At 32.2% G+C, this 12,374-nt stretch overlaps 1 protein-coding gene across 1 annotated transcript; it reads left to right on the forward strand.

The window, feature by feature from the left end:
* Positions 1 to 1,912: 1,912 nt before the first annotated feature.
* LOC145311699 (uncharacterized) lies at positions 1,913 to 12,302 on the forward strand. The gene is made up of 20 exons (XM_080150668.1): positions 1,913 to 2,156; positions 2,287 to 2,316; positions 3,325 to 3,416; positions 3,576 to 3,630; positions 4,026 to 4,089; positions 5,072 to 5,151; positions 5,810 to 5,923; positions 6,096 to 6,145; positions 6,246 to 6,319; positions 6,653 to 6,719; positions 7,322 to 7,418; positions 8,182 to 8,298; positions 8,866 to 8,936; positions 9,293 to 9,467; positions 9,676 to 9,733; positions 9,834 to 9,927; positions 10,535 to 10,604; positions 10,939 to 10,997; positions 11,668 to 11,723; positions 12,182 to 12,302. Exons 1-20 carry the CDS (start codon positions 2,067 to 2,069, stop codon positions 12,232 to 12,234), a joined length of 1,566 nt encoding a protein of 521 aa, XP_080006794.1. The 5' UTR covers positions 1,913 to 2,066; the 3' UTR covers positions 12,235 to 12,302.
* Positions 12,303 to 12,374: the final 72 nt, after the last annotated feature.

A 12,374-nucleotide genomic window follows, 5' to 3' on the forward strand; every position in this document is an offset into this window, starting at 1 on the left:
AGGGGTATTTCTGCTAGCATTATATTATGTAGTAATGTATTTAATGAAACCGGATGATTTGATGCTTTTTTTACATTAAAGTCTTGGAATGGCTTTTTTATTGCTCTTTTTTGATCTTCTTGCTTGTAGCGCTGTCTCTTGTTAAATAAGAAGTAGTAAGATTGTTATATTGGTATAAGATCTCTCTAAATACTTAACCGATTGAGTTCTCCATTTCTTTATTTTAGGAAAGCCTCATACGGGTACCGAAATGGTCTGAGGCTATTTAATCTTTAATGCTCTGAACCAATAAAATTTGTGAGAGGCTCCAGTATTACATTTTGCCATGCTTGATAGAAGATTTTTATAGATAATTAAAATATGCGAAAGAAGGAATAGTTTTTGATAATAATTATTTAGTGCGCCTCCTAATTTCAGAGAAATTATGCAATATTTTCGAGGTAGAGTAATTTCTAGTCCATTTATCCATTCTAAAAAAAAACCTTGCTACTTTATGTTACAGGAAACATTGCTTGAAATAATTCCTTGGTTTATTTATATAATACAATTCTTACATCTATTTCCTTTTCTCTTTCAACAAAATTTCTGTAAAAGACAACAAATGTTTCCACTCTTGTTAAATTTACATTTTTAGTAGCGAAGCTACTCTATAATTCACTATGTCCCTCCGTCCGTCAGTCCGTCCGTAACGCTATGGGGGAAATGGGATTTACTCAGCTCCTATAAAAGATAGAATGCTGAAACTTTTCGACAACATTACCATCATAAAGGAGCACAATTAACTATAAAACATCAATAGCGGTCGGACCGCTTTTTAGCAGGTTTTTAGCTATTTTTATATGTTTTACATATTTCCCCATATTTTTGGTGTTTTTGTCCAATTTTCAAACTTTTTTGGATACTAGTATCAAAATAATTTTTCCCATTGTTATGAGCATCTTTTAATACACTTTTAATCTTCTTGTACGTATACCCATCCAGGATTTTTGTGCTTCGCTACTTATGAATGTTGTCATTCTTGTTAGAATTACAAAATATTGCACTGCTACTCATTTTAAAACAAAAAGGATGATAACATTTATATTTATAAGTAGCAATCAAACGCATAATATTAAAAGTAGTGCAATTGAGGAAGAAAATTGAGCATAACAGACAGACATCATTAGTTGAAGAGTAAAAATTTAAGCAATTTATCTTGAATAACAGCAAAATTAAGTCATCTTTCTGAAATATTACCCGAGAAAATCTTTATTCCCCCTACATGTAAGCTAACCAAGGAACATAAAATTTAAATGTCTGTGGTTACCAAAGGATCCCCCTTAACACAGAACTGATATGGTTCTCCTTTACAGGGAAGGTTTATAAGTATTTTAGGATAGGGTACCGCCACAATCCAAACAGAAATCGATCCTGGAAAAAAATGTCCTCTAATCCAAATTTGTTTACCTTTTCCAGTTTTAAATTGAAAGGGGGGGGGGGAGTCAACTCCGCCACACATCAAGTGTCCCTAGAGGCATTTGGGGGCGTATCCAACTTTAATTATACTGAGCTACTTACATGTATTACCTCAGAGAAGAAGGGACCATTGGACTGTAAATTAATGAAAATATTCTTTCATTCGTTGGATTGAAACTGTAGGTGCTCTTATTAAATAATGAATGATTGGTTAAAAACTAACACTTTTCCGCTAATAGTAATCTTCTACAGAAGGGAAATTTTTAAAACTTTATTGAGATAAATTATGTCAATTTATCATTCATTGTCTTATCCCTTAAAATTCCTGAATAAAATATTAAGGTCAAATTTAATAGTAAAATACTTGATATTTTCTTTTAAAAATTGGTAAGAAATCATTCATTTTACTTTCATATGTTATTCTTCATATTTGATCAACTTTTTTCTTTAAAAAATCAAGCAAACATATTTATCCCTGAAAAACGTATACTTCTAAAAATCAGCTGTATGACTAGTACGAGCAGTGATTGTAAACAAAAACAATTTTCGCTAAAGAAACGTTTCTTGAAATTAAGTCAGTTGATGTAAATAATAACATAAATTGATTAAAAATGAACGTTGAAATGAAAGATATAAAAGACAAGAATAAAGATATTAAAAGAAGGATAGCGGAGCAGTTTATCAAACGGAAAGAAAAGCAGGTACTAGAGTTTACGACACACACTTTTTAATTAATTTAATTTTTAAAATCCTATTCGAATTTAAAATAAGTTATTTTTTGTAGATGTAGAGGTTTTGTGATTATCTTTAAAGTATTTCTATTTTTATTAGGATAATGAAGATTGGAATAAAATCTACAAAGTAAGTTTAACTTATTTATAGGGTTTTTTGATAAAAAAGTCTTTAACTGTATAAAAACATTTCCCGAGAGACAACTTAAATTGACAACCCAAGCTTACCTTACCTAGTAAAATATCAAAAGATGTTGTTTACTACGAATTTTAAAAAGGTGAATGGGGGTATTTTTAAAAAAAATTAAATACAAAACTCGGATCAAGTCAAGCTAAGTGTGCCAATGGCAACAAGTAAAACAGAGCGTGCCAATATTCCCCCTAGTCAAGTAGAGTATGCCAATATTCCCCCAAGTAAAACATAGTATGCCAATATTTCATCAAGTAAAGCATAGTATGCCAATAGTTTATCAAACAAAGCAGCTTTACCAAAAAAATTTAATAAAGATGAATTTAACATATTTTCCGATTTATATTATAATAATTCAACCTACAAATGTACTGCTTTATGTACGTAAAATATATAAACTAGCAGTGCGTCCCTAGCATCTAGGAGCTCTTTATTCCAAGTAGTAGAAAAGTTATGAAAATTAGCCTAAAACCATTAAAATTTCAAAAAAAAGATCTCACTAATCGATGGACTGTTATGGTTCTTCTTTCAATTAAGCTTCTTATTGGTCCTTCAAAATACCATGATTTTGTTACAATAGTTTTTCTTTTAAAAACTTAAATGTAAAGGAGATTTTCAGCTCTCTCCTTCCCTCAAATGCCCCTTGAGACATCAAGGGGGGGGGGGGCGGGTTGGAGCCGCTAGTATATATACATAAATTATTTCAAAGTTTTAGAAAAAGCATACCTTGACAAGTAAAGCAGAGTATGCCAATATTACGCCAAGTAAAGCAGAGTGTGCCAATATTCCCCCTAGTCAAGTAGAGTATGCCAATATTCCCCCAAGTCAAGTAGCGTGTGCCAAAACAGGCTATTGGCATACTCAGCTTGACTTGATCCCAAAAGTCAATTTATTTCTTGGAAATCTAAATTAGTATAATCAAAAACTTTATCTTATTTCAATTTTTAGAGACTAATAATATATGGAGGTTTAGTGACAATTCTTATCCTCTCTGGATTTTTAATTGGATGGTTTTCTTCTAGTTTTCATCATTCTAAAAGGTTTGTAAAATTAAATGTTTAGCTGTTCCCAAATAACCCCCCCCTCTCCCCCGAAATACTTTGGAGAGGAGGTGTTGCCTGTTAAGCTAAACCCATCACCTATTCATTATCATAACTCCCCACCCCTTAAAAATGATTAATTTATTTTGTATTCTTCAGTGAACAACAGGAGCAAACAGAAATAGAAGCAGTGGAAACGGGAATTGACTGCCAGGTTAGTCTTTCAAGTCTTTTATTATTTTGCCCAGACCAGGTATATTTTTAAATTCTAAACTGATTATTTTAATTTATCCAAAAATAAAAGTAACAGAATTTGTCTGTAAGTCAGTCTGTACCCTAGGAATTTGCTAACAGGTGTACTGATATGGTTCTCCTTTACAATGAAGCTTCTCATAGATCAAGGGAAGGTTTATAAGTATTTTTGTGGAGGGCAATCCATCCTTGCTATAGTAACCGCCACTAGAAAAAATAACCCCATCCCGCCAATATTTTTCTTTTCTGTATGAAATGATAATGTAAAGTGGAGGGTCGAATCCCGGGTTTCCCCAAGTGCCCCCCCCCCCCCAAGAAGCCTCTAGGAGCATACCCGCTAGTATTAAATAATTTTAGGATGGTGAGAAGCGTCGTGGCCATACATGTCTCCATATACAATCTTGCAGTTATGGATATTTTGGTATTTTTTTTTACTAATTACTTTTGAATGAGATTATAGAAGATTAACAAAACCGAAAACGGTCATAGATGCGTTGGTGTATTTGATATATTTAATTTTTTAATTAATTTTCGTTGCCTCTTATTAGCATGTTATTATTATGTTAGCATGCTAATAAGAGACAACGAAAATTAATTTTTAAAAAAATGTTATTATTATGTAATGTTAGAAGGGGCGTCGTAGCTCAGTGGTAACGCACTGAGTTACGGTGGTGAGAGTTCGAGTTCGAGTCCACATTTGGCAACTCGAATTTCTCAGTCGTAATACATTCACGCAGCTTCCCCTGTTTGTGTAAGAAGGGAGATTATTGAGTGGGTTGGATACTTAATAGTCACGTACATAACATCTGTACAAACCTTATCCCAAGCTCCTCTGCGGAGAGCGTCATTCCTTACGGTGACTTAATTTGGGACACCTGCCATACTCAGCGAGGGTGAGGTAATAACGAGTATTTCCCTTGAAACAGCAGGTCAAGTCATAATGTACTTGAGCGTGGAGCTTGACCTGGCCCTAGTAGCTATACAAAAGTGTCTCGTCCTTCTCCATGACTACTTAGGTCCAAAAACTAAGAAACAATGGCTACACACACACACATTATTATGTTAGCATATGGGTATGCAATTAGCAAGAAACTGTGTATAGAATATAGACTGCATAAAGGATGTATTTAAACTTGTTAACAATAGCATGCATGAACACACTCTTCTATTTTTAAAAAAGCAGGACGAGAGAGGTGATAGAACTAGAAATTATACATTAAATTAGATAGAACATGTATTATTAGATTGGTTTATTTAAACTAGCATTGTCAAACTTTACACCAATACTTTAATTTGTAAAGAAAAAGGAATTTTGTTTAAAGTACATCAATTTATGGTTAATTGTCTTATACCTTAAGATTTAAAAAGTTACTTTAAAATTTGCATCAATATATGAATTTTAGTTGAAACCAAGTGTCCAAGATTCCATCAGTTTGATTCCAAGACAGAGTCATGTACCTGGATCCATTTAGCTTCTTGTCAGGTATTGGAAACAATGTGGGATGTGCAGAATTTATCCTGTTTGTGTTCATCCTGGCATCTAGTGCCCTTAGAAACATTTTAGAAAACTTAAAGTTAATTTATAACTTAATTAAATATGAATAACTAGCGGCTACGCCACTAGAGGCCCTTAGGGGCAGTTGAGGTGGAAGTAATTAGAATTGTTGTGCTTATTGATGAAGAAAATATGTATATTGTATAATGAAGACTCAGATATTATTATTGATATGAATATTATCTCCTAACAAGAGAGTGGTAAAGTTGAGGACATTTTGGAGGAAAGTGTAAATAATAAAGACTAAAATATTGTCATTGCTACACATATTATTAATATTACCTAATTGGGGCGGGATTCTCATTTATTTCAAGTGATCATCTAGAGAACCCAAGGGCATCATCTGCTTGTAATGGAATGTAGTACTCTAAAGCCCTTTAGTGGATATTAGGTTAAATAACATTCATAGACAACAAACCCTTTTATTGCACAACCATTGTCTGAGAAGTCCTAACTGTGCATGGTATTGGTAATGAGTCTTAAAAGAGACTCTTTCATTTTTATTGGTATGTTAATTGATAACTCCTATTAAGTTAATAGTATAGTTTTTTTATTTTGATGTTAAAAGTTTCACTTAGTATCCTAGGAGGAAAGTGATGTAGTTGTGGATATTGATGAAGAAATTGTATCTGATGATGACTCGGGATCTGATATTATTCTGGATGGTGTTCCTAATCTACAAAAAGTTCTTGATACGGAGGTAAAAAAATCAGTCTTATATATAATTTAAGAAAAGTTAACTATTTTTTTAATGTGTTCAACAACCTAATTCTGTGTTCCAACATGATTTAATGCCTTTTCCCCTTTAATCATACCAAAACATATTTTCATTAATTTTTGTGTGTTAGGTATCTAATTATTTGACTGTTTAGGTTCGTTTGTTAATGAAGCACGGACTAAAACGAGTTAGAAATAGTGTGAGGTAAAGTCTTACAGTATTCGAAAGAAATTTTTTTTAATTTCAAAATTTGAAAATCACTGTTTTTTGGATGCGACTTAAATAATTGTATGTATATTATTAGAACCTTAGCGAATAATGAAGTTGAAAAAGTAGAACCTGGAAATTTAGAAAATCCTGAAAATGTTAAGATTGTAGGTAAATAAAATTATTTGTCATAAATCTTTAAACAAATGAGATAATTGTCTGTATTATTCTCAAAAAAACGCGCGGCTAGAGCTAACTACACATGTAAGAACACACTTCTTTGTAGAAAATATATTTCGCTTTATTCAAGCCTTCTCAATTGTAATTGTTTGAGAGTTTATTTAAGATATAATTTAAGATATACTTTAAATAACATCACTTAACATGTTTAATTATTTTAAATAGTGACTTAAATATTGTTTTTTCAAAACCTTTAAAAATTTCTATGGCATTAACATTCTACTTCAACAAAATATAAAATGCCATTTGTATTAATTTTTGAAGAGTTGTTGATATCTTCAAGAGATTGGAACATGTTCTTCCCAATAAGGAACCAAGTCTACTCTTACAAGTAAGTAAACTAACAAATGAAGCAATTGTTAAATATTCATTATATTTAATCAATCAGCAAAAAGTCACGGATTGATAATTATTTTTAATATGTTATAGAAGCATTTTAACTGAAAATTAAACATATTGTTTTACTTTAACTTTAAAAAATAAAAAAAATAAAAATTCTAGCATAAGAGTAAAAAAATGTTTGTGAGGCTGTTTGTAGCGTAGGATCTTGCTAACTGCTGAATTGAAATGGTTCTCCTTCACAAAGTAACCTCTCATAGGTTTTATAACTATTTTGGGGAGGGTACATTTACCCTCTAAGAAAAGTCGTACACTAGAAAAAAAATCCTCCCTTCCACATTGGCGCGTACGCGCTGATAAAATAATAATAAAAAAGAAATGGGGTGGCATTGATTTTGTAAATTAGCAAATAGCTACGATGATTCGATTATAAAGGAACAGGTAGGGGGACTATTAATTAATCTCTCAATAGTGATTCAAATTATAACCGGACAAATGATATATGATTTGAATTAGATTTTAATCATTTATTCTAAATGAGCTATTCATGTTTAAACTTACAATTTTACAAATCGTATTACTTTTTTCATTAAGATCTTTCCTGCAAGCTGTAGCCAAGTTTCCTGGATTTTGTGAAAATGAGAGGATTTGTAGAGCTTCTCTAGCCGTCATTTTTGCACATTTTACTCAGGTAAGAATTGTTTTATGAGAGGGAAGGGACATTGGACTGTACATTCTTATAGTCCCCATTCGTAAGCTGTAAAAAACTTTGGGTACTTTTGTTAATTGTTGGTTGGTAGTCAATAACGTAGTGTTTAATCTCTTAACCACTAGTTTTAATCAGGGTTAAGGGATGCAAAGCAAAGCTACCGTACAAATTTTTCATGTTTTTGTTATTGTGCTAGGCCTTTAAAAAAGTTACTCTTCTGAAAGATCTGTCTGATACAAGGTGCACATGATGGTATTCAAATGAAAACAAGGACTGTATTATTTAAGTAGTATTAAATATTTTCAGAAAACAGGTGCACATAGTGGTAGCCTGGGGTATCCAAAATTAATACAAGGACTGTATTATTAAAAATTTTCAGAAGACAGGTGCACATGATGGTAGCCTTGGGGTATCCAGAATTAATACAAGGACTGTATTATTAAACATTTTCAGGAGACAGTAGCACATGATGGAAGCCTGGGGTATCCAGAATGGAGGCAAGGACTGTATTATCAAATATTTTCATGAGACAGGTGTACATGATGGTAGCCTGGGGTATCCAGAATTAATACAAGGACTGTATTATTAAATATTTTCAGGAGACAGGTGCACATGATGGTAGCCTGGGGTATCCAGAATGGAGGCAAAGACTGTATTATTAAATATTTTCAGAAGACAGGTGCACATGATGGTAGCCTAGGGTATCCAGAATGGAGGCAAGGACTGTATTATTAAATATTTTCAGGAGACAGGTGCACATGATGGTAGCCTGGGGTATCCAGAATGGAGGCAAGGACTTTACTATCTGGAAGAGGCTGGATGTTCAGACAGGAACTGTGGCTATAGCTCAAACTGTCCACAGGTAACCTTCAATTGACTTATAAAACTTTGCTTTCAAATGAGGTGAATATTAATTCTATGCCTTGGTCAGTTTATGTCTATTTTATGGGGATAGTTGATTATCTTCAAAGTAACAACCCGGGAAATTTTGTCTTTCTCATATTTTTTCGTTCATTAAGGTCAAAACACCCTTTAAGGAGATGGAATGAGAGTGCTTTATTTATTGAAAAGTGATAGATGAACAAAGTGCATTTAACGAGTTGGGGGTACTTAGAATGGAACCTTTAAATGTTTCGGAAGTATATGAGATAATTATAGGTTACCTATGAAGATATCTGAAATAAAAATAAACTTTTACTAGGCAGTTTTTAGTTACGTCCGAAAATATCTATTTTGTGTAGGTAAAAGTCTCAATTTCAGTCTTTATATTTTTAAAACTACCTGGTAGAAAAATTTAAATTCTTTTACATAATATGCCCTATAAAGATAGTTTAAAACAGGAAAAAATATGTGGTTCACAAAATTCAAGTTCCAATGCATTTCGTGCAACTACCCTTTTAATATTTTTCATGCCTTATATTCTGTAAAGGAGACTTGGTTAACTGAGAAATGGCCATGTGGAAAGAAAAAGGATGGTAGTTATCAAAATTATCATGGAAGGTTTGTTTAAGATAAGATAATATCTTAAGAATTTAGTTTCTTTTAAATTAGGTTCTTTTAATCATCCTAATGATGTACACCTTACGTCTGTGGACTCTGAATTCATACCATTCAACCATTCCAGGAAACATGTTAAGCTTCGCTAAATGGACAACTGAATAGGTTCTGAGCTGTGGTTAGCATGTTCTTAACGGACAAGCATAAAAATATTACTACTTTATCAATAGGATTAATTGAGTTATCATTATCAAGAACAATTTAACATTTATTTTTACTGCAAAATTCGATTTTATTTGCATAATTTTAATATATGTTATTTTTATGTGTATTTAAATAATATTAGGGCCTTTTTTTAGAGGAGCAAAACAGATTTCTTACAATTACAACTATGGCCAGTTTTCAGAGTTTATGTACGGGAATGCCAGTGTTCTGCTGGGCAATCCAGACATTATTGCCAACTCCTGGCTAGCAATTGCCTCGGCTATCTGGTTCTTTCTCATGCCACAACCTCCTAAACCTTCAATGCTACAGGTGCTGTATCTTTATGAGAAATAGATTAAAACACTAATATTTATATTTGATTACCAACTCACAAGTATTTAGATATGAATTTTATTTTGCATTATATATTGTTTTTAGTACAGATATTTACATTGCTAAAATGCTTAATATAAACTATCTTAAATTATATTTATTAATATTCCTGTTGAAGAAACTATTTTTTTAAATACCTTGTTAGGTTTTGGATGGAAGTTGGAAGCCCAACAAGGATGATTTAGCCAATGGTCTTAAGCCAGGTAAAAATATACCACAATAAACATCATAATTAAGAATGACTGAAGAAGAGCGTAAATAACAAAATACATCAAAGTTGTAATTAACCAAATGTTTCATTAGGATTTGGCTTGACAACCCATATTATAAACGGAGGAGTGGAGTGTGGCAAAGGAACAGAACTACAACAAAGTCGCAATAGACAGGAATATTTCAGGTTTAGTTCAACAATATTTTAATAACACAATTTTGGCATCACTTTTATTAGAGCAGTAGAAAAGAAAATTATAAATTGTGGGTCAAGAAATTCTTAATTTAATGCTTTAACTATGTATGTTTGAGGAGACTCATGTGTCCTAAAGAGTAATGGTTAGCGCACTACTCTTTAGTTGTCGCAGTTTGAAAGATTATGATAACACAACCTTCCCTGAGATTTCCTATGGTTGTTCGGAAGGAGACCTGCAGTGAGTTCAGATTCTAACAATCAAGCAATTTTAATCATGCTTTCCCATGCCAATGCCATTTATTAAGTGAGAGTGCCATTAATTATATGGTGGTTTAATAAGGAACAACTGCCAGGGTGATGTAATAATGGAGAAGCTTAGCTTTCACGAGAACTACGGATCAGCTTTAATATAACATATAGTATCAGCTGTGCGCGAAGCTTATCAATCAAAGATTAGCCAAAGCATTCTTACATCCGATCACCATGTGCATCTGAATCCTAACTTCAGATTACCAGGGCTAAATACATACATATAGGAGCCTCAATAATATTTTCTAATTCCCTTTAATTTAGTTGATTTATTTTGTTTCATATTCAGACACTTCTTTGCTGAGCTGAAAGTTGAAGATTTAAAACTGCTTGAGAATCCTAGCTGTGCAGATATGAAGGTATCAGTAAATTTAGTTTTTAGTAGCGAAACTACTCTTTTTGTTTATTATCATTCGGGTTATAAATCAATTTAGCACCTATTGTCTTAGTCATGACGATCTCTGATTATTCTGCTATTAAAAATACTGGATCATAAAAAGAAAACGAAGTTGTGTGTTTCGTTGTATTTTCACAGTAGCTGTTGATAGATTATTTTAGGTAAATGATAATTATTGCCCCGCATGGTTGGGAAATAGGGCCTGTAGTGGCTAGAAATAGGAGAAAAGCTACTGTGAAAATACGACGAAACCCGCTACTTCGTTTTCTTTTCATGATCCTAAATGTTTTATTTAGGAATTCCCGAGCACTGGATCAGGCTCTGAAACTATATTCTGGGAACAAGATTGGGCAAGGTCACCTTTTTTTTATGTTGTTAATATAAAAAGAATATTTAACTGCATGAACCATAATTATATGGGGAATATGTATGAACGTTAGCACCTTTCAATAGTGATATGCTTGATTGGTATACTTTGTTTATGTCTAATGAATGAATATAGTCTTGGTCTTGACAAAATATTTGAAAATGTATAACTGAATTAATCAGAAACCTAGTATATTCACCAAAATTACTCCAAATCACTGCTGGTAGGTCCTTAAAATCACTTGCTCTCGTTCGTGCACAGTCTCCTTTGTGTTAAACCGTCCTATCGATTTCAAACTTTTCACGATGGTTCCTATAACAGAAGTGTACGTTTCTAGAAAGCGTAGTCACTCTATGATCGCTACAAGAAAGTCCGGCGCAAGTCAATTTAAAACATGCTAATTTTCGAACTGTTTTTGTATAATAAAATTATCCTAAAAATGTGAGTATCCCCTAAACAATATCCTGTATTTGCGCAATTTTACAACTTTACATACGATTTTGAATAGACTTATAAATTTACATTCAGCTTCTTAAGTTGTTGCCATCCTTGTTTTTTTCAGTCCTCAACAATAATACCTACTAAGTATTTATTTGGTTCTAGTTCAAGTTGTCTTATAATCGCAATTGTAAATAATGTAAATTAAACTTTATTTTAGGAAGTACCATTGCAAGTTGGTTTCCTATGCTACTCAATTTTCTGCTCTTGTACCAGGTAAACACCAATAATAGATTTATTACAATAGATGGTCAATTAGACCCAGTAATAAGTCTAATCTCAACCAGAATTTATAACGGATGGAGACTTGTAATTGTATGCTAACACAAATGATCCAATTCCATCTAAGAGCGACGACATTTTTGGACTAAATAATTTCACCAAACAATCCTTTGTAATAGCTGACTTATTATATGGATTTATTTAAAATATTTCACCTACACTGTGTTACTATTGGCTCAAATGAGGGATTGTTCATTTAAATGTATTACACAATTCAACAAGGCCGCATAAGGTTTTAACGCACAAAGATGTCTTAAATTTGAAATGCATTGAAAACATCTTTAATATTTGAAGTATATTTTATTGAAAAATGAGATTTAAAACAATTTAGCCCCCATTTATATCACAACGAAATAAGCTTTTCTGAAATATAGAAATACACCTTTTTTTAGGCGATTATCTAAATTGCGTCCAGGCCAAATTCAAAGTCAAGATAGCTGAGTGAAGTAGTATGATCTCTTTAATGTAAAACAAATATATTTTAAATTTTTGACAATAAACTATTGCAAATAACACATTGTTTCTTTATCAATATTAAATATGTTGTTAAACAAGACTAGTTTTTAAAAGCAAAGCTTTTCTATA

This window comes from Acartia tonsa, chromosome 2 (genome assembly GCF_053477335.1).
Source record: "Acartia tonsa isolate MP-2025a chromosome 2, ASM5347733v1, whole genome shotgun sequence".
Classification (NCBI taxonomy): domain Eukaryota; kingdom Metazoa; phylum Arthropoda; class Copepoda; order Calanoida; family Acartiidae; genus Acartia; species Acartia tonsa.

Excerpts from the sequence above, each read along its gene's own strand:
- LOC145311699 (XM_080150668.1), top strand. The coding sequence starts at position 2,067 with ATGAACGTTGAAATGAAAGATATAAAAGACAAGAATAAAGATATTAAA. Across the intron at positions 4,090-5,071 it reads TTGCAGTTATGGATATTTTG|TTGAAACCAAGTGTCCAAGA; the intron begins GTATTTTTTTTT and ends TATGAATTTTAG. Across the intron at positions 6,146-6,245 it reads CGAGTTAGAAATAGTGTGAG|AACCTTAGCGAATAATGAAG; the intron begins GTAAAGTCTTAC and ends GTATATTATTAG.